This window comes from Lycorma delicatula, chromosome 7 (assembly GCF_047948215.1).
Source record: "Lycorma delicatula isolate Av1 chromosome 7, ASM4794821v1, whole genome shotgun sequence".
Taxonomy (NCBI): domain Eukaryota; kingdom Metazoa; phylum Arthropoda; class Insecta; order Hemiptera; family Fulgoridae; genus Lycorma; species Lycorma delicatula.
This window is the reverse complement of record NC_134461.1, coordinates 118,758,954-118,781,437: the sequence shown is the minus strand read 5'-3', so window position 1 is coordinate 118,781,437 and position 22,484 is coordinate 118,758,954. Positions and strand designations below refer to the sequence as shown.

General features: G+C 29.4%; 1 protein-coding gene across 1 annotated transcript; it reads left to right on the top strand.

Moving 5' to 3' along the window:
* The first annotated feature begins 7 nt into the window (after positions 1–7).
* Positions 8–21,708, top strand: LOC142328484 (uncharacterized). Its single transcript, XM_075372303.1, has 4 exons — positions 8–181; positions 8,152–8,211; positions 16,039–16,211; positions 21,250–21,708. The coding sequence occupies exons 1-3, from the start codon at positions 8–10 to the stop codon at positions 16,195–16,197; spliced, it is 393 nt and encodes a 130-aa protein (XP_075228418.1). The 3' UTR covers positions 16,198–16,211; positions 21,250–21,708.
* Positions 21,709–22,484: the final 776 nt, after the last annotated feature.

The window sequence follows — 22,484 nt, the reverse complement described above, 5'->3', positions numbered from 1 at the left end:
TAAGGTTATGCAGTTTGAATTTACTAGTGGTGATAATATACTTCAATATACTTCAAAAATGCTAATCCCTCTGTTTCCAAGTCTGGCACCCAAAATTACTGATCCGTTATGGTTCAGTGTCGATCGGCCACGAAATGATGAAAGTGAATTATTGCAGCTTGAACAAGAACATTCAACGTGGGTAAGTTATAACTTAGCTCAATCAACATTTCGATTTAAATTTTTGGTTTGGTTTTTTGTAAACCTTTAAGTTAATTTTTCACACGCCAGTATTGAGTGAAGAGTATATATACCTGATGGTTATTTTATCATTACCTTAAAATTATTAACGCTTTTATATAATGTATGCATTTGAATTTTTAATTATTAGTTTTTCTTTGGGTACACCTTAAATTCATCGTGTTATATTTAAAAATAAATGAAATGAAATTATAACATTTTGAAACTAAAGGAGGATGGTTAAGTTAGTTACGAAAATTATTTTATGATTTTTTCTCAGAAGGTACTTTCTATCATTTATATCAAGACAGTTATTTTAAGGGTTATGATTTAATTTTTGGATAATTTTAAGAATTTAAACTTTTATTGTTAAACTGTTTTCTTACTAACTTGAAAAGTGAATGACATTTCAGTATTATAATTTCTTGAAAATTAAATTTTAGAGTTATGAAAGAATTACTGAAACATTAAAAGAATTTTATATATATATATTGTTTTCATTAAAACAAATTACAACTATTTTGTTATGTAGAATTCTTATTTTATTTTAATGTAGCTCCTATGTGTGATGTGATCTTTTGAAAAATGATCAACCATATCCACATATGGTTATATTTTAAGTTATTAACTCCTCTATTATGACAACCACAAATTTTTATGAAGAAACAAAATGAAAAAGATTATTAAATGTAACACTGAAGATGTTTTTCAGCAACTGTAAAGAAAGCATATGTTGGCCATTATTCTATAATTTATTTTTCATTATATAGTATTTTCCATGAAAGTGTTCTGTGCTAGATTCTGTATGATTATAAAAGTTACTAAAAAATGCTTGCAGTTCACTTTAATGTTTTAAAAAACTACTTTTCTATTTCCACAGTATTTTATATTTCTGTTAGGATTGGCATAATTGATTTGGGGTGAATCCATTGCCACAGGTGTGACATTTTCACAAGGATTTGCTCTAGAATTAAATAACATTACATAACAATATTCAGAATTTTGAAGAACATGAGTTTTCGATAGTATAAATATAGTTTATTCACCTAATTTTTTTAAATTGTCCTGTTGTCCTAAATACACCTTTTTATCATAGGTATGACAAAAAATGACAGCTCACGCCACTTACATTCTTACTGTTGCAAAAATTGTGTTTAATGGACTTCAATCTGTTAACTGGTAATAGTGTGAAAAATCATTCTACAGTGAACATGTTCCATGGCAAGAATACTAACTGTCCCTTTTTGTAAATAAGAAGTTTTTTCTGTCACAGGTGTGACACTTTCCGATTTTTAACAACAATGTTATTTTTAGGAGTTTGTGAGAATTAATTAATGTTTTATTAAATGAATAAAAACCATTAAATATATTTTTGTGAAATATAACATAGATTATAAAAACTACAAAAACACCAATTTACATATACTGTGACAAACCCATACAGAATGTTATGGTGGAAACAGCCCTTAATGTGCCACCTGCTAATGATGACTTTGGTAGCTTTATAATAATGTCACTTATAGACACAAGACTGCTGTCCTTCTGTTGTGGAAGGAAGAAAATCCAAGAATCTCTTTTTTTCTGTAAGAAATTTATTTGATAATCATTAGTTTATTTTCCCACAATTTGGCCAACAAAGTATTTCTTTGACCTTTTACCTGCAAATTCAACCAGAACGAAATCATTGAGCTCTAATTTGCATGTGTCAAATGCATTAGGCTCTCCATGATCTGAGCTTTCATTAAAATTCAGTTCTGATCCAGATTCAGTATCTGAATCTCCAAATTTAATATCTGAATCTTCAGATCTAGTATCCGAATCTGTGTAGATGCCCATCTTGCTTTTGAAGACTTGTCATCTCTCAAGTTTTGAGCTACTAGTTCGCCCAGCAAGTAAACTGTTAAGAGTCGTTTACTTTAAACATATGCTTTGACTGCAAAGTTGGTATTGGCCTTACATTTTCCCACCTTACCTTTTTCCCAAGAGTGGTGGTAATGATTATATCACCTTTTTTACAGCCTTTCCCAGTGACTGTGGACATCAGTATGAACCTATTTTTGGTGCTTCATTTCTAGCCCTTTTCGTCATTTTTCATTGCCTACATCTTCTTTGTCTTTCTGCATCCAAACGCTTTGGTTTTAACTTCCTGGTACTAATAGACTTAATTTCCTTTATCTTCTCTCTTCTTTTCTTTTCCCTCTCTCGTTCCTTTTCTAAATGCACTTTTCTCCATTCTTCATCTTCCTTAAGCTTTTGCCTTAACTTCCACATCCAGACTGTAGAACTCACTTTGCCTAAAAAGTATATAATAATTGAATAACCTTTCAGAAGAGGCTGAAATGATTTCCTTTATGATACAATTCTTATATGGTAAGGTGTACTGTGTCATCCAAAAGTATTATGTACCTGAATTCAGATTTATTTTTCTATTAAAAATCCTCATTAAATAAAGAAAAATCTTTAACAAATTCAGGCTTAGGCTAGTGTAAAAGTATTCTGTAAATGTATAAAATTACTGGGATTAATTATTTTATTTTAATTGTGGTGATAAGAGATTTTTATGCAATGATAACATAAAACATAACATTGCTGTCACGGGTGTGATACTGATACCAGCAGTTCTACACATTATTTATTTTATTAAATACATACTCCGCCTGGATGTTACTGAAGTTTCCAATATTATTAAACTTGCTGTTTCAACTAAGCAAAAAATCAACTGTCTGAAGTAAGCTGATAAAAAATTAAAAGTTGTTGCCAATTAACTCTAAAATATGTGACACTATTGCTAGAATGATTCGTACATTTGAACACCACAAAATAATATTAAAATTAAAATTTTAAAAATAGTACTTGTCAGAACAATTAAATATAACTCATAAACAACAAAAATAAAGAGTATTCTTTTATCTTAGAACATTTTTGTGGTCAGGCTCAACTTTTACGTGGATTCACCCTTTGAGTGAAACATGTCACCTATGAAGAGTTACAATAGTAAAGGCAGAAAATAATGCTCAAATCAATTTCTTTTTTACTTTTACATGTAATCACCTCTTCTCAGTGATTAAATTATGTTGCTCATACTTAAGAAAATACTTCTTATTGAAGTTGATGTATATGGTAAGCATAGCAAATTCCACAATCTTGAGCATATTTTTGTTAGTGATGCCAAAATTTCAGATATCAAATAAAGGCAACCAACAATTATTTTGAAATCTTAAAGCGTTTGTATGCCATTCTTGTTTTATTGAAAAACATTTTGAGCCTTGACATGACATTACAGCTCCAGAAGTGGACTGACTATACATGCTTGATTACAGTTTAAAATAATTAAGTCACTGCAAAATAAAAGCTGTAAGCTTACTGTTGAAAAATTAAACATTTTTTTGTTTTAACCTTTGGGTATTGTTTGGTTGAAATAAAATGTGTCCTATCATACATACAAAATTCTGTGAAAAAACCTGAACTATTATAGAATATTGTTTTGTATTTGAAAATTGTTTTTTATCTGCAGTTTGAAAGAGTTATTTAATTTCATTGGTTCTAACTGTGTATGTATGCATGAACATATTTGTTTATTTTATTTGCAGTTTCTATATTTTCAGTATGTTCACATGGATTGTATCTGCAAAAGTCTGAACACTATTATTTACTTTATGACAAAAAGGTGAAAGGAGAAATCTCATTCAATTTTTTTGGACTATTTTTTCTTCTATTTATTCAATCAAACTTTGTATTGGTATTTATTTGATGTTCAAGAGTATTTTTTGATATTTTTCAAAAAATAATTGGACAGAATGTCTGAAGTTTTCCTGGTGGATCTTCAAAATGTAGTTTTATCTGAATCGTTTGATCCAAAGTAAGGTACCAAAATTATAAGGACTATTTCTTTCCTGTTTAATTTGAACTGTTTATTGCAACAATTAAGTAACTAGTAGATTTTTCATGTTAAACATCGAATCAGACTTCATCTCCTTTTTTTTACCTCTTTTTTTAAAATTTAAATATATTGATTTATTAATAATTATTAACCTCTGATTGTAAAAAAAACTTTTATAATAAATAATAATTCAATAATAACAATTAAAAAAAATATATGTATGACAAAATATCAGAAGTTATTAATGAAATAAAATTTTATGTACTTTTCATTTTAAAAATATGTGTATATGTAATTTAATAGACCTACAAGGAAGTCATGTAGTGTCCACATCAGATTTTTTCTCTGTATATTTAGTTTTTTTCGAAGAGATCAGCTTCACCAAAATATTTTGTGAGGAAAAAAGTAAAGATATGGAAAAGTAAAGCCATCTTGCCCATTAAAATGAACTGAGTTCATTTTTCTGTATATATATTTAATATTTTAACCACATTTTTAATCTAATCCCCACAAAACTGTGTTGATGAAACATAGATTTCTGTCAAATACTAATCATAAGAGGAAAAAATAAGCGGAAAAATTAATTTTTTCAAATAGTTATATTCAGCTGCTTTGGTGCAGCTTGTCGTGACTATTAATGCTAATTTTATTTTACTATTTTTTTTCTCACTAAAGGTACTAGAGAAGATTCTTTTCCAAAAGAGGAAGAACCTTCAGGAAGTAAGTGGTATTAGAATACAGAAGGCTACATGACCACTGTATTAAAAATCTTAATGATAATTCCTTGTATTACGCTATGATGCTGGCTTCTGTTAAATGTTCAGACTTAAAATAGCTTCTTATTTGGATCTCCAAGAGAAGCAACAAAAGAAGTTAAAGGCCCAATTGTATATAGGAATTTGGAATGTCAAAACTTAGTTACAAAGTGGGAAGATAAAATATCTCAAGAAAGAAATGAAGATAAATAAAATGGATGTATTAGAACTGAGTGAAATAATGTGAGAAGGATAGGGTTAAATAAAAATGGAGAGGTTATCATATTTTATTTTGAAAGAAAGAAAGTGAAAAATGGAGTGGCAATGATTAAAACGGAGGAATGAAATAGCAAAATTGGTGTAGAATGTTATATAAACAAGTTAATATTGTTAAGAAGTTAGTTATAGTATAAGGTTTTTTTATAGTTCAAGTATATATGCTAACATTGAATTATGAGGAAGAAAATATTGAAGAGCTGTATTAAGAGTATTGAAGATGGAATAAAATTGAAAAAGGATTGTTGTAAAATACTGATTTATAAAGTAAGTAAAAAGGAAAAGAGAACAGTGAGAAGGCCTGGATGAGGATAAAAAATACCACAGAAAAAACAGCAGAGGAAGAAGTAGATTACACAGAAAGTAAAGCCCAGAAACCATGGGTAACTACAGAATGCTAAAGAAATTGGAAGAAAGAAGCTGGTATAAGAATAACACAGGAGAAAATGATAAAGCAATGTATCGCAGATTAAACCATTAGTTATGAAGGGAAACACAAAAAGGTAACACTAAAAAATATATTACATTAATTATTAAATAATAATCAAATACACATGCATAATCTTAAAAAACAACAAAACATGTGATAACATTGTCACATTGTTCCTAGAATATTTTGGATGTTAGTGCATAATTTAAATTTCTGACCCAGTCACAAAGATGTGGTGTACAATTAGTTGGCAGTCACAGCGTACACAAAGGCAGCATCGGTCTGGTCCATGAGGGAGTGCCCTATTCTTAATGGCAAACAATAAACTCCTCTTGATGGTTATTCATGCATGAAGAGCTCTTCACTATGACACAGTGTTCTTAACTGGACAAAGTTTATTGTTGTTATACATTTAGTTTGCCACACATGGAGCTACCTGAAGAAGATAGAGGCATTTAAACTAAAATGTTAAGTACAGAAAGTAATTAAAGTAATAAAGAATAAAAAATCAACTGAAATAGATGAACTTCCTATAGAAACATTTATAAATGGTTAAATGTGGAAGGAATGGAAGAAGTACTTGATCTGTATAATAGGATATGTTGTGTGGCAGAATGGTCTGAAAACTTTGTGAAAACAGTAATTTAGAGAATGTATTTGATGAAATCAAATGGGAGAAAATGATGGAGATTCTTAAAGAAAAAAAGTAGAGTGGAAAGACAAAAGGTTAATTAAAGAATTATATTTGTGACAATCAGCAGCAATGAAAGTAAATAACATGACTGACTGGGTAAGTCCGGTCGAGGTGGGAGGCAAAAATGCTCCTTCCACCAACACTGCTCAACATTTGCATTGAAGGTGTGATAATGAGTATGAGGGTTTTAATTTGTTATAGTATCTCTTGCTTGAGGTGAACAGTGTTCATTTTATGCTAGAATCAAAGAGCAGAAAGGATGGTATTAGTAGCATGCATGGTCATAGGTCGATTCCCAATTTTTCCAATTGACAGCAGCACTAGCAAAGATGGTATCCAAACAGGCCTTTTATGTTTTGCAGTTTGCTAAATATAAATTTATAGTTACAATTCAATGTGCATTCTGTAGAAAGTTTAATTATTATCTCCAAGTGACATTAACATTCGTTGATGGCATAATCAGTTTGAATTGACTTGATGTCCGTGTATATACTTTTTTTATTTAGTTTTGGTATGGTTTTAAGTCGCCTTTGAAAGTTACATATATTTTGTTTTTAAAAATATTTTGACTACAAAAAATATTGTGTGCAGTTACTCAATTATTAAACTTGTTTATTTTTTTTTTGTAATTATTTTTTTAATTTTGTTTTCAAATATCTTTGTTTATTTCTTGATGTAATTATTCACATTTTTGTTGATTTCTCTTTTCCTTATATATTTTTATTACAGTTTTTGGTTTGATATGACACATTCTTGTGCAATTTATAGTGATTTGAATGAAATGGGATTGCAGTACTTGTTTTTGAATCTTTACTGTAAAATCTTCATCTATTGCATTGTTTTACTTAATTTATAACACATTAATTTACAATATTATAACAAAAATATAGTGTCCGTATTTAATATTAAAAAAAAAATAATGTCAGCCCTATAAACAGAATGCAGATGTTATTTGTACCCTAACTACAAAATTGCAGCTGTTGGTTGTGTGTCACCGATTTTCAGTGTTGTAATTTGCAAGCTCCGGCTAGAAATCAGCTGATTGCTTTCTAATATTTCTTATTGCATTTAATTACTATGCAGTTTTAATGTTTACATTTGTTTTATATACAGACATGAATTACAGATCATATATATTATATTTATATATTGCATATAAATGTTTGTATCAATATAGATTAAAAAAAACTTGCTGCTTTTTTTGTATATTGTTTCTGTAACATTTGGAGAAAACTGTGAGCCTTATGGTAGGGGAATTTTTAAAAACCAAAAACTTTATTTTTTTGAAAAATCTACAAAGGCAAAAAATATTTTTTCAGTGTTATGGTAATTATTTACATCTATTATGATTATGGCATTTAAAATAATGTAACATGAAATGTTTAAACAGAAATTTAACTTAATTGAGGACTTATTTTTTTTTTTTTAATTTAAGATTTAATTTTAAAACTTAGATGACTGACAGTAATGTAAAATCTTTTGTAGAATTTCTAATAAAAAACAAAAAGAAAAAGTAAATAATTTAGTTGTGTGATTATTTACTAGTAATGAATTCTAACAGAGTTTTATGAGTTTAAAAATGCAAGAGATATTATAACATGTTCAGGAAACAGCTGTAAAATTGTTATGACTGCTTAGTTTACAATATTATTTGGTAGATGCCAATACCATGACATGGAAAGTGAGGCTTTACAGATCCTGTTAAACAAAACATATTAGTGAGATTCTCAACAATGAAAATTCTGTTTACTTTTGCTATTAATACTTGGAAAGTGAATTGTAGATATGCATGTTTTTATATTTTAATTATTATAGTATGCCTTTCTTCAGTGAACTAACAAAGATTGATTTATACCTTTGGCTAAAGTATATTTATTTTTTTGTTTGTATTTTTCAGTTGAACAGTATCGGACAGAAAGACTGTGATGTTATTCCAATTGGTAAAACTGCGTTTGAGGTATGTGTTCTGTCATCACTTTTTCAGTAATGTTGTAGAAACATTAGTAGGGTTAGTTGCCAGTAACAATAACTGGAATTTACATATATTATAAATTGCCATTTGAAATTTTTTTTGTTCAGTTAATTAGGAAAATTAATTATGTTAATAATTAACTTTTCTGCAGTTCAAATATGTATTTTGTAGAATAAGGTATAATAATGTGATTTTAACTGTTAGTTGTTGGTAATTAAAAAAAAAAAATTGTAAATTTTATTTTTTTATTGAAATTAGTAACTTAGTAAATTAATAAATTAGTAACTGTTATGTTTTTCAGTAGTCAAAGCTTTTTGTCTAGACTGGGCCCTTTATTATGGTTCAGTAACTTTTTATGACAGTTTTATTTCTTGAACTTTATTTTATTCATGATTATACTACTATACCCCGGAGGTTATTAGCTTAACTGTTCAATCACAATTCGTATATATATTTATTTATTCAAACCAGGTTACACTTACACTAATAGTAATAATACAGTAAGAAATTCTGTATTTTGCAGAGATTCATTGCATCTGTATGTAGTCTAGTACTTCTGTAACCTACTTACTAAATAATACTATTTCTAATTTGTTGTCATTATCTTGGTATAATTTAGTAATATTGTATTGTTTTTTATAATGAAAAATCAACTAGAACAACCCAAGTACAGAATTGCAAAGTAAATGAAATGACACTTACCTTTTTTTTCCAATAGTACTTTCGCAGGATCCCGCATCATCAGTTGTATATAAATTATATAAAATTACATATCAAACAACAAATTTTTTTAGAATAAAAATTAAAATTAAAATCACATATACAAAATATGAAGTCCATTAAATAAAATAAGTACATATGTATAAATATGATATCAATTAAGAATTAAAAATTAAAATTAAATTTAAAAATAAAATAATTAGAAAATTTATACCATGTAACCTGGCCAGCCAATGTTAGATTACTGAGTGGATTTGAAATTATTTATATACATTCTGATTATATCTAAAAAAATATTTCTATCTAAAAACGTGCTGCCATCTGTTGTCGCCTTTATGAGAATGTCATCTTCATATTCTGTCTGAAAGTTGATCAAGATGGAAATTCTTTTGTATTTATATATATAAAATCGCTCCAAAATGTGCAAATTTTTACTATTATTATTTTAATTAAATTTTTTGATTTCCACTATATCCAAATTTGTCGGAATATCAGATACAGAATGTTTGTTATTAATAAGGTGGTCAGCAACATTAGATAAACCCAATTTACCATTTATATATATATATATATATATATATATATATATATATATATACATGGTCACAATCATTGCATTTTATTTTATAAATTCTGCATGAATTATATGTCAGTGTGATTGTTAGTTTCTAAATATTTTATTATATGATTGCTTGTCTTGTATGCTGGTTTAAATGTACTTTTATCATAAATATTGGTTGTATTTTCAACTACAGTATAAATATTTACAATAAATATTTTAAATATACATTGTTAATTTTTTGTGTATAATTTTTAGGTGAAAGAGTGGTGGTATTATTAATTTTTGAAATTTGTTTTTTGTATATATTATCAATTAAAGAAACATTATAACCATTATGTTTAGCAATTTGTTTTATAATATCTATTTCTTTGTTTAATTTACATTTATTTGTATTATATTGTGTGTAATTAAATGCTCTATTAACCATGTGTGTTTATGTCCTAATAAATGCTGGCTAGGTTACACGGTATAAATTTGCTAATTATTTTATTTTTAAATTTAATTTTTAATTCTTAATAGACGTCATATTTAAAATATGTACTTATTTTATTTAATTGACTAATTGACTTCATATTATATATATATATATATATATATATATATGATAGTAATTTTAATAATTTTAATCTATTAATTGTTATTCTAAAAAATTTGTTATGTTTGATTTGTAATTTTATATAATTTATATACAACTGATGATGCAGGATCCTGCAAAACTGCTATTCATTTATTTTGTAATTCTGTACTTGGGTTGTTCAAGTTGGTTTTTGATTATAAAAAAAAAAATATAATATCTTGGTACAGAGGAGTATGGGTCTTATAAGTATTAACTTTAGAAAAATCAATGTAAATGTATATATATATATTTTTTTTTATGTATCTTTGTTTATGAAACACTGTATGAGTGTGCAGTAAATAAATACTTATTTATTTGGACATATGTCATGTTATGCAGCAGTGATGATTATTCCTTTGAAATCAGTCTGTATTTTTTGCAGTTAATATTTTTTGATATGTCACTCTGTGTATGACTGCCTGAGGTTATGTTTAGTAAGTGTTAATGTGAGATATTCTCCTGTCTATTTGTTATGTAAACACATCCCCTACAATTATCCCGATAATCTCCATGGCAGAAAAGTAGCATTTTGGCTTTTCATCTGGTGGTCCTGGGGTCAAATCCTGGTTAAAACGGCATTTTTCATACGCTAAAAAATTTAATTTCCGAGTCTTATGCACAAGCTTTTGTGGTGAAATCATCAAGCCCCCCCCAAAAAAAAGGAATGCTAGGATCTTGTGAAATAATTAATTTTACACTGTGTCCTTGTTCAAGAAAGACTTAGGTTTCTTAAGTTTATAATAAAAGCCCTCTATATCTTTATCTGAAATAACGGATTTCAATGTACTTACACAAACTACAGGTTGTTCAACTTAAAAGAGCCCTCATCATGTAATTTAGACTATTAATAGTAGTTTGTTGGCAAACACTAACATAGTAATGTAATGTGTTGAAAAGGATGTCCATCCATTTCTATGCACTTGTCAACATGTTTGACCGTGTTCCTGGCTGCCTTTGTTAGCTGTACCCTGTCTATTTCCTGGATGGCATTGATAATGTTTGCTTTCAGTTCTTTCAGGGTGTGTGGATTGGTTTTATAAGCAATTTCTTTTAAGTAACCCCACAGAAAGAAGTCTGGATTAGTCAGGGGTTCTTGGTGACCACAATCCTTTGGAAATGATTACATAGTAGAGAAAATTGTGTGACAAGTGGGATGGTCGTGTTGTAACCAGCAGCCATACTCATCCTCTTGCAGTAAGACTACGACTGTTGGATAATTCCTTGGTAGACGGCAGCTTTCGAAGTTTTTTAAAAAAACAAGGATCCTATTATTCATCGCCTTGAAATCTCTGGGTCTGGTAGTTCTAATTATTAACATAACCACAAAGGTGATACCACAATTCATCTGTGAAAAATGCTTGATCAAAAAAATTGATAGATTTTAGAGCGAGGTTGGACTGTATGTTCATAGGTGATGAATGAAGACAACGCCTTGTTGCTTGTTGGATAATGGTTTAATGAATTGTCATATTGATAGTTGATGAAATGAGTTGTAACCTAACGTATAACTTGACGTATAAAAATAAAAAATATAAAATTAAATAAAACATTAAAGCTAATGTTTATCTGAACAAAGAATGTAGTCCATCCGGACTATGACGTGACTGGCTCAACATTCTCTAATGAAGTTCTCTAACTAGTGACAGTAGTGATGAACCCTATTAGCATAATTAGTATCAGTTTGCTCATGTAAAACCTGCATTCGATACGGATAACATTTCAGCATTTTCCCCACTGCAGTGTGAGCTGAACCTCGTGTAACTTCTTTTCCTGGCTTACTCTTTGCAAAAATGTATGAGGACATCTTGTAACTGCCACTTTAATATTGTGTACAATATTAGTCTCTTAATTAGTTTCTATCATGAATACACGTTCTTCAACAGTTAACTGAATTTTCACATGATTACGCAACCTTGTTCAAAAGACTATGCTTGACGCAGGCTGACAATACTCAAATGTGGATACAATTCTTCCCACACCAGTTCCAGTCATATCAACATTTCCACATTATTTTACCCATTGCACACCAGTATATGCATTTTAACAGAAATATGCATTTAGTATAAATTACTGAGTGATAAATTCCTCCTTTAAATTGATCAGTTTGTATTTAACATAAAAACAGAAATACTATGTGGAGGAATAAGTTTATGCCTGTGATCACTAATTATATCAGTCCTTGCCAAAATATCATAGGACTTTAACGTCTGTATTGTGCAGGTAAGTAGATAACTTATGCAATTATTTCGCATCTAAAAAAAAAAAACTAGTTTCTGTACAAATCATTTATTACATATGTTGATGATGTACTATTTTCAATGTTAAGAAATGTCAAAATGTGAAGAAAAGTACAGTAGGCCCTTATTTTACTTGCTTTTGACTATGTGTGGTAAGTAATAGTGTCTGTTAAGACGTAGGGTATTTAAAAGAGGAACTTAAAATTTTATTTAAAGAAGGATTTTTAATTTTTAAAAGTCCTTTGGATGGCTGCTTGGAGCTCACACAGCTCCTGGCGGCTCACTCGGTTCCAGGTTCCATCAACACTATAAAAGCTGGCTACGCACTAGAATAGTTTAGTGTGATTCCATCCTTGAGAGACTGAACTTGTGTTTGTAATGATTGTACAATTAACATAATAATGTTAAATATATGAATTACAAGCTCAAGATTATAAAAAAAAAAACAATTTGTATTATAATCAAAACAAAAACTTTTATTTATTTAAATGAACCGACGAATAAAGTAATACTTTAAATAATTTTAACTCAACCAAGGTGGCAAATTATTAAACATTTTTGGTCCCCTGGCCACAGATATAATCTACAACCTCGTATATAATTTGAAAATTTTGAAGAATCAATCTGCAGTTTTGAAGAATCATCATCTTTGGTCTTCCAGAAATGTGGATATAATTAAAATTTCAAGAATCTTAATACTCAACAAATTAGATCTACAACACCATTTACGTAATATCTTTTTTAATTTATTATTACATTTAATCTACATTGTTTCATCATCTATGTAATATGATTGATTCATTTCACATTTAATTTACTTTGTTAATGTATCACATTTTTAATTTAAGTTATTTAATATTTATGGATTTGGAACAATTAATAAGATAAAGAAGATCATTAAAGGCCTCTGTAATGAGAATTCGCATTTTACTGACAAATTTGATCCCTCACGAGATGATAGAATTGACCTACAAATTAAGTTAAGGAATCTTCTTAATTTGTGAGACAAATATGACATCATTCAATCAAAACTTGAAATGGAAATTGATGATGATGATTTATCTTTGGATCGTGAACAAGTTGAGCAAGGCTTTTGTATTATAGAACGCAAATTGCAACATTTAATAAATGATGATAATAATAATGATACAAAATCATCTAATAAAGAAATTAATTCAATTACAATATTTAAACAAACACAACTACAATCCATTAATATACCTGTATTTAGAGTTAATGTGTTAAAGTGGCATCACTGTTTTAATATATTTATTGATTTAATTCATAATAGAGATGATTATTTAACTAATATTCAAAAATTACACTATCTATATTCTTCTTTGAAGGATGAAACCTTAGCTATCATTAAACCAATAACTAATGATGCCAATTACTAATTATGCCAATAATTATGCCAATAACTAATGAAAATTATATTATTGCTCTAGAATTATTAAAAGTACAATTTGACAACAAATATATAATTGCAATTCATAATCTGACTGCATCTTAAGATCAGATTCTATAAAATGAGATTTTGTAATTACTTTATCCAGATTTATTAATGAAATTTCCTTAAATGTGAATTCGCGTGAAGAAATGCAACTTCCTGTAAACAAATATGAATTTATTGTCGTCCAATTTCTAACATCAAAATTGGATTACCATACTTCAAATTATGGTAGGAAAGTTGTCAAATAAAAGATTTCCCACCTTCAAAGATTTTATTGAATTTCTTAATTCGAGACGACAACTTCTTGAAACTATTGATGCATTCACTCGAAAGACGCAAATGAAAACTGAAACGAAACCAAAGGACAGCTTTATATAATAGTTCAATCAAATCTTTAACCAGACGCTTTACTGTAAATCCTAGTAAGCAGTATAGAGGAAATAATGTCAGTTTTTATTCAAAATTTAATTCTAGCATTGTTTGTTTTGTAAATCAAACCATCATTTACAACAATGTAAAGAATTCTTAAATTTGCCCATCAATGAACGCAGAGATATTTTGGGGTATAATAATTGTTTTATTTGTTTTAATAAAAGGCTGTTCTATTAATGAGTGTTACTCAAAAAATTTATGTATGGTTTGTACCAAAAAATACACTCGTTCATATGGGCAAAATTAATGATTCTAATTTAGATAGCAATAAGCCTCGAAATAATACCTATTGTTCATTTAATAATCAGTCAAATGAAAATACCATTTTATCAACAGCCATATGTAACACCAATAACATATATGGTAATCATCATTCAAGTAGAATTTTATTAGATTCCGGTAGCCACACAGTTTTGCACATATAAATTTTCTCAGAAATTAGGATTTAAACTCATTAAAAACGATCTCCCCATTTCAGGCATAAGTAACTCATTCTCTCAATCCATATACAGTATTACACTTACATTACAATCTTGTTATAAAAACTTTTCATTCAAAGTGAAATGTGCTGTTTTATCTGATATATCAGACAGCCTTCCATTAACCACATTTGACATTTCTAATCTTAATCTTTTTCATAATATATTTCTTGCAGATTCCAAGTTCAACATAGTCAAATAAAAAAAAGCCATTTAACATATCCATTTCCCTCTTTAAATTTTTTAACCTACAAACCTTTTTCAGACTTATAACATTTCATGCTCCAGCTCATAGAATATTATAATTTTTTTAATTTTCTGGTGACTCCTGCCTTAGTAGTCCCTACCCAAACAAGAGACTAGTTTACCTCTGGAATATTTTACCTAGGAAGGTGTATCTTTGTTACTTGAAAATGCAGAGAGCTACATTTTCTTGGAAAAAAAACAGCTGTAGTTTTCCATTGCTTCAGCTGCACAGAACTCAGAAGATTGAGTGATGTTGATGTAGCCGTTTAAGTCCTCCTGACCTATGCCCTTAACAACTACTGAAAGAGCTGCTGCCCTCTTTCAGGAATCATTCTTTAGTCTGGCTCTCAACAGATACCTCTCCAATATGGTTGCACCTTCGGTCGAGCTACTCTGTATCACTGAACACTCAAGTCCCGTCACCATCGGCAATGATTCATCTCATGATTCATAGAGGGAGCCAATATATTTAACTAGTGGTAATTATAAAATCTATTATAACTGCTATTTTGATTATTCATTATAAATTACACTATATCTGAGCAACTTAGATGAGCTATCGTTTGTTTATATTATGGCTATTACACGAGTTCAGGGAATAATATTTGTTATAAGAGATTACACTCATACATTATGCTATGGTAGCAAAATTAAGGGAACTTCTTAAATTGAATTCAAAACTTAATTTATTATCTTATTAAAAATAATAAATAAATTATATTTTTTGAAAAAGAGAAAAAAATTTTTCAGTATTGAAAATATATAAAAAAAAAATTAACAATATTAAACTATTCCAAGTTATTTAATGAAAAAGTTAAAATTTTTAACCAGCAGCCTATTGATGTTTCTGAATACTAGTGCAGAAGATTGGAAGTAATCAACATAAGAGTGAAAGATGTCTTTCATTAAGAACAAATTAAGTTTTCATTCATTTAAAATCTTTATTATTAATTTATAATGTTATTGCATTTTTGGTGAGAAAAATTTAGTCAAAATAAAAGCTATCTGATGATGGAAAAGAAAAAGATAGTGTTAGCAAAATTAAATTCTATTAACTGTTTATTTAGAATCAAGAAGAAGAGGAAGAAGATGATGAAGAAGAGGATGATAATGATGATGATGAAAGTGACACACATGATGAAGAAGATGATGATTTAGATATGGAAGTCACTTATGAAAGAGATTCCCCTGATGTTAGTATTCGTATGGCTTCAGGACCAAGATAAGTAATAAATATCAGGTATGTTTATATTTATTTTTATGTACTGTAGAAATTTACTTTTCAATAGCATCCGGATTCAGTTATCTTTAATTAATTCTATTATTACATTTGAGTTTGTTGTTTGTTTATGTGTGTATGTGTGTGTGTGTGTGTTTTATTTCTTTTTAATAGTTGCATTTTGGTGTAACATTGTTCAGGTATTTGTTTTATCTACAGATAGTATTTATTCTTTATCGAAACAGAATATATATTTTAATGCATGTCTCTTTAATAATGGGTAGATTCAATAATTAATAACTTGTTATTTTTACTTTATTATTTATTGCAAAGCTTGGAAAGTATATTTTAAAATTAGATGAAGTATTTATCATCTGATTTATATCTATTAATTTTTTAATATGTACATACAAGTATAAATGTTTAAAAAAGTTATTTTGTTATACGGATTAAATATGTAGTCTTTTAATAATAAAAAAAATTCCTTTTGGCACGCTGGAAGGTGTAGATTTTACCAGGACAAAATAAAGGTAGGCGAACTTGGATTGTACGAGCTCATATCAAAGATTACTTTCCATGTTTTAAAGGCACTACGTTTTCTCATTAGACTACAAGCTATTGCTAAATTTATCAAGACTTCCTTATGATTTTTCCAGAACTGCTTGACAACACATTTATTTGAGGATTAGTGGGAGGTTCTAGGTATGTCTCTTTGTACTAAGTAACGGCAGTTTAAATGCGTTCACTTCAAATTCACTCAATACGACAATGGTTTCATATGTAAACAAGTTTCACATGTTTAGCATATGGGAAGCCTCTTTTTCTTACAATTCCAACAATATTTTGGTCATCCCAAGGGGATGACCAAAATATCATATCAAAAATCGTTTCAGACAAAATTTTAGGTAATATATAGAAGACTAATGACAAATGGATTTGATCCTGTGCCTATTAAGGGAGCTATGATTTTTTTTTGTCCTTGAAATCCCACTTTTTCCACTCCTTGGCCCTTAGCCAAAGAATAGTTGGAACTTTAAACGAATTTGATATATTACTTAGTAAGAAAGTTATAGCAATATTTTGTTTTTATTGTTTTTTTTTTTTTTTTTTTTTGGTTTTGGTCATCTCTTGTCGTAAGGGTTGTTGTTTCAGACAAAATTTTTAGGTAATGTTTACAGGACTAACAACCACATTAAATCGATTCGACGATGTGCCTGTTAAGGAAGGTATGATGCTTTTTGTCTTTGATACCCCATTTTTTCCATCCGCTGGGCCAATGGTTGGTGATATCCAACAGTTTTACTTAGATAAGTTTTAGGTCCTTATCCAAAGAATAGTAGGAACTGTAAACAAATTCGATATTTTATTTAATAAGAAAGTTATAGCATTATTTTGTTTTTTTTTAAAAAGGCCCCCCATTTCCACCCCAATGGTTCGATTTTTCCCATTAATGAACTCTGCTGAGATTTTTGATCGTTATACTTTATGTATCGATTTGAAAGTGATTGGCACAAAATTACGGCAGTCATCTTGCCCACATGAAAGTGAAATATATAAATGTATATGTAAACTTTTGGGGTGTGAGGGATATGAAATGCGAAGATATGTCAAAATTTTTTGGAAGTTGAATCATGGTACCCAATACAGTAGGTAGCTTTCTTATGAAATCTACTTAAGAAGGAAAAATGAAAAATTCTCAATTTATATATATATATATTTTTTTTGAGATATTATATGTTAGAGAAAAGTTGTCATCTTTTATCTCTATGATAAATTAGTGAACAGCTAAGCACTTTAATGATTCACAGGGTTTGGAAGCATTTTTTTAACTGCTGTGGTTTTATTATGAACAGTCTGTTTTAAACTGAAGAACTATAGTCAAGTTGGTTATATTCTAAAATATTATTTAAGTTGGTTAAATGGTCAAATTTTTTCTTTCATTATGTTGACATATTGCAGACATAATGAAAGCATACCTTGCTTTAGTGCACTGATTTTACTCCCAAAGTCATATTCAGTCGATTGCACTTTACGTGTTCCACCATACTTTTTATTGAAAAAAAGTTAAAAATACTTAGTTTACATTTATGTTAGATATCATTGAGCTACAGAGTATTTGAAGAAGTAAAAAATCATAATAGATAATTTTGATTAACTTTATTTTGTAAAATGACTGACTCCTTACTGAATGAGAAGTATTTTAAAATTCAGTTTAATTAAAAGTTACTGAAAAATATGAATTTACTTCATATTATAATTATATTATAATTAATGATTTAAATTTTAAATTCAAGTTTTTGTTGAAGTAGATGCAGTGAAAACCCCACAATCTTTTACTTATTTAAAAATTACTGGGTGTTATTCAAAATACAATACGAGGTCTGTTCAAAATATACATAGACTAACGTCATAAAACAAATGTACTTTATTTAGAAGTTTCTTATCTAGGTCCTTTTCAAAGTACTCTCCTCCCTGATGCACACACTTATCCCAATGGTGTTTCTACTTTTGGAAACAGTCCTGGAACGCTTCTTTTGTGATGTTCTTCAGTTCCTTCATCGCATTTGCCTCAATCTCAGGAATCGTCTCAAATCTTCTTCTTTTCAAATGTCTTTTGAGTTTGTGGAACAAGAAGTCACAAGGAGCGAGATCAGGTGAGTAGGGTGGGTGGGGAAGAACAGTGATTGAGTGTTTGGCCAAAAACTCATGAGTTCTGAGGGCTGAATGGGCTGGAGCATTGTTGTGATGAAAAATCCAGTCACCACTCTTTCACATTTCTGGCCTTTTCCGCTGGATAGCGTCCTGCAGACGTTTGAGAACTTCAATGTAGTAAGTGTGGTTCACTGTGGAGCCTTTGGGGAGGTACTTGTGGTGGACTACGCCCTGAGCATAAAAAAAAACTGTTAACATCACCTTTACATTGGAACGAACTTGGCGAGCTTTTTTTGGTCTGGGAGGTGTTTCACCCATCCACTGGGACGGTTGAACCTTTGTTTCAATGTCATAACCATACACCCAAGATTATCACCTGTTATGATCCTCAACAAGAACTTTTCGTCTTCTGAACATTCAAGCTATTTTCTTGACAAGCCTGGATGTGATGGGCTTTTTTGTCATTCGTCATCAGGCATGGAACAAATTTTGCAGTAACGCGGTGCATGTTCAGTTTTTTGGTCAAAATCTCGTAACATGATCCAACTGATATCCCATACTCTTCAGCAAGCTCTCTGATGGTCAGACATTGATTTGCCTGAACCAGGGTGTTGATTTTGCCTACGTGTGAGTCGTCAGTTGACATGGAAGGATGTCCAGGACGCTCATCATATTCAATCGACTGATGACCATCTTTAAAAGGTCCATGCCACTTAAAACATGTCGCACGCTTCATAGCAATGTCGCCGTAAGCCGTCTTTAGCATATCAAAAGTTTCACTCGCAGAATTTCTGAGTTTAACACAAAATTTCACAGCAACTCTTTGCTCGTTCATTTGCTCATTCATTCTAAAATCCACCAAATGAAAAAACACACCACAAACAACCGTGTAGCTAAGCAACCAATAATGATATTTGCAATCAAAAAACTGTGTTGTAATCAGCTGATCTGTATGAACATGGCAACGCCAAACGGATTTGACTGAAACCAACTGAACCCAACGTATTTCTTGAACAGACCTTGTAAAAAGTGTAAAAATTTTAAATTAGTTTTAAACTGTTTTGCTGAGCAGATGAGTTTTCATATGATGTAAAAATAGATTTTTGTTTTAAACACTTGAAGAAAGAGCTGGTGAATAATTTATAAACATCTAGCTCTGGAGGGTTAAAATTCTTGATGATTTTTTCCTCTTATGCAAAGTGGAAAATTGTTGACTCTTTGGAATGTTGATATATCTAGTACAAAAGCAGCACTTGTAATATTATTACTGGATGTATAATTAGAAATCATGATTTGTTAATTTTATTTTTTGTTGCTAACTTGTAGTTAAGTGTATTATTTACTATTGTTTGCATCTTGAGATATTTTTAATTAATATACAAGGTGTTTGTGAAAAATAAATAGTCTATTAGGCTATTAAAAATGAGAGTTTATTTTTTAATACAGTAGGGCCTTTCTCTTAATCAAGCCTATCTTAACCAAGGTTAATGAAATATCCAGTGACAAAGATAAACTACTTGTCGAAAAGTAGAAAATTAGCCACAACAGAGGGATTATATTTTTCGCAAAAGGGCTCCAATATTTAGACCAATGAAACAATGTTCCTTTTGTTGATTTAACGGTAGTGTGAAACTGGCTTGATCATGTTGCTACGAACGATGTTACTTAGTTAAGATGAAAAAAGGTGACAGAATTTTTTGTTAAAAATCAAACTAAGTTTGTGTGAGTCGATGCGAGAGTGATTAGTGACTATTGATTTTGTTATAATAAATACAGTAAAATAAATAATAATATTGTTATAATAATTTTTAATTTATTGTGCTAGCAATTAGATATTAATATGATTTGTTGCCTGAATTCAAGAACAAAACTTAAGGTCTCTCTTAACTGCAGATTCCATTGTCTGACCTCTAATTACCTCAGTTAAAAGAGGCCTTATTGTAATTTCATTATTACAAGAAAGACCATACTTTAAATCATTCAATGTGTGAAAAGTGTAGAATTAGATTATTATCCTGTTTCCAGCTATTCTATTTGATTCATTTTTTTTTGGTTCTTTAATTTACCGAAAACTTCAACCATGGCCTTGAAAAGGCCCAGAAAAAATTTTCTGCAGCAGCACCCCCACTAATTTTAGCTATGAGCCGCCACTGTATTTAATAAATAGATTTGCTATAACTGAATACAAATGGTTGTGACTGATATCAGCTGTGGTAATGTGGTGAGCTTATGGTATTAGTTTCTATAGTAATAATACTCTTGAGGTAATTCATTCCTTATGAGTCTACCTGCCCAAGACAATAATTAAAATATTTAGGCTATAAATTTAGTTTATGTTAAAAGTACATAATTATGGTTTTTTAAATTTTAAACAAAAATTGTGATTGTGAGTGATTTTTGTTTATAGTTACACTCTTTATTCTACATTGTGTTATCGTATGCATCATTTATAAATTCATCTGATGACTCATGGAGAAGTGAAATACTTACGCCTATACAAGACAAGTCATCATCTATAATTATTATGATTCTATCTGTTCATGTGTGTATGTATTTTTACTTCTTTTAAATGATTACATAAACTTGTAACTGCTGTAATAAATACTTTTCAGTGACCTCATTTACTGATTCAATTCTTATCTCCTGCCCAGTGCATAATTATTTTCTCAGGAGCAGGGTATTCTTTACATTTTTAATTACTATTCAGTATTTTAAAATTTTATTGTAAATAAAATTATTTATTATTAATATGTTTGTTGATTAATTCTTACTATATTTTGCATGCATTTGATATTTATTGTAATTTATTTAAATATAAAACAATTGTTTAATGAATTGAATTATTAATAAAACAGTTAACTTTCAATGTTTCTTTCTTTAGTTACAATATTGTAGTTTTATGTTTCCTGCAAATCCTTATTTATTGTACATATTGTAATAAATAATGACAGAAATACAATAAATTATTTGAAAAATTATTATTTCATAGTTGGCAACAAAATAATAGCTGATCAACAATGTGCAACACTGTACACAGTATGTCTGAAAAGTTCCCGAAGTAAATTAAATAAAAATACAGATTTAAAGATAAGCGAATTTACTCACTTCAGCCCTCTATATAGAACCCTTCTCTAGTTATACACGTTGCAGTACCGATAAAGCTCCATCAAACGCTCTGTCGTTGAAAAAGTGGCCTTTCATCTTCAACTTGAGTTTCGGGAAGAGAAAATAATCTGTTGCAGCCAAGTTGGGTGAATAGTGTGGGTGAGATAAGATGTGATTTGATTTGCAGTGTAATAATGTGTTAAAACTGTTGCCATGTGTGCTGAGAAATTGTCGTGCAAGAGAGTCCAACTACCCAGATCCTGGTACTCGGGCTGGATTCTATGAATGCGACACATCAGGCATTTCATTACTTCCATATAGAATTTAGAATTCACGGTTTGACTGGTTGGGACAAATTCATGATGAATCAGGCTCTTTGAGTTGAAGAATGCAATCAACATCATTTTTTTTATTTTTGCTGCCTGACTTTCGCCGGTCTTTGTGCTCCAGGACTCAGCCAAGCAGCAGACTGACGCTTCGTTTGCGAAACTTACATGAAGCACCAGCTTTCATCCCCAGTTACAATTGTTTGCAAAA

Excerpts from the sequence above, each read along its gene's own strand:
- LOC142328484 (XM_075372303.1), top strand. The coding sequence starts at position 8 with ATGCAGTTTGAATTTACTAGTGGTGATAATATACTTCAATATACTTCA. Across the intron at positions 182-8,151 it reads AACAAGAACATTCAACGTGG|TTGAACAGTATCGGACAGAA; the intron begins GTAAGTTATAAC and ends TGTATTTTTCAG. Across the intron at positions 8,212-16,038 it reads TTGGTAAAACTGCGTTTGAG|AATCAAGAAGAAGAGGAAGA; the intron begins GTATGTGTTCTG and ends CTGTTTATTTAG.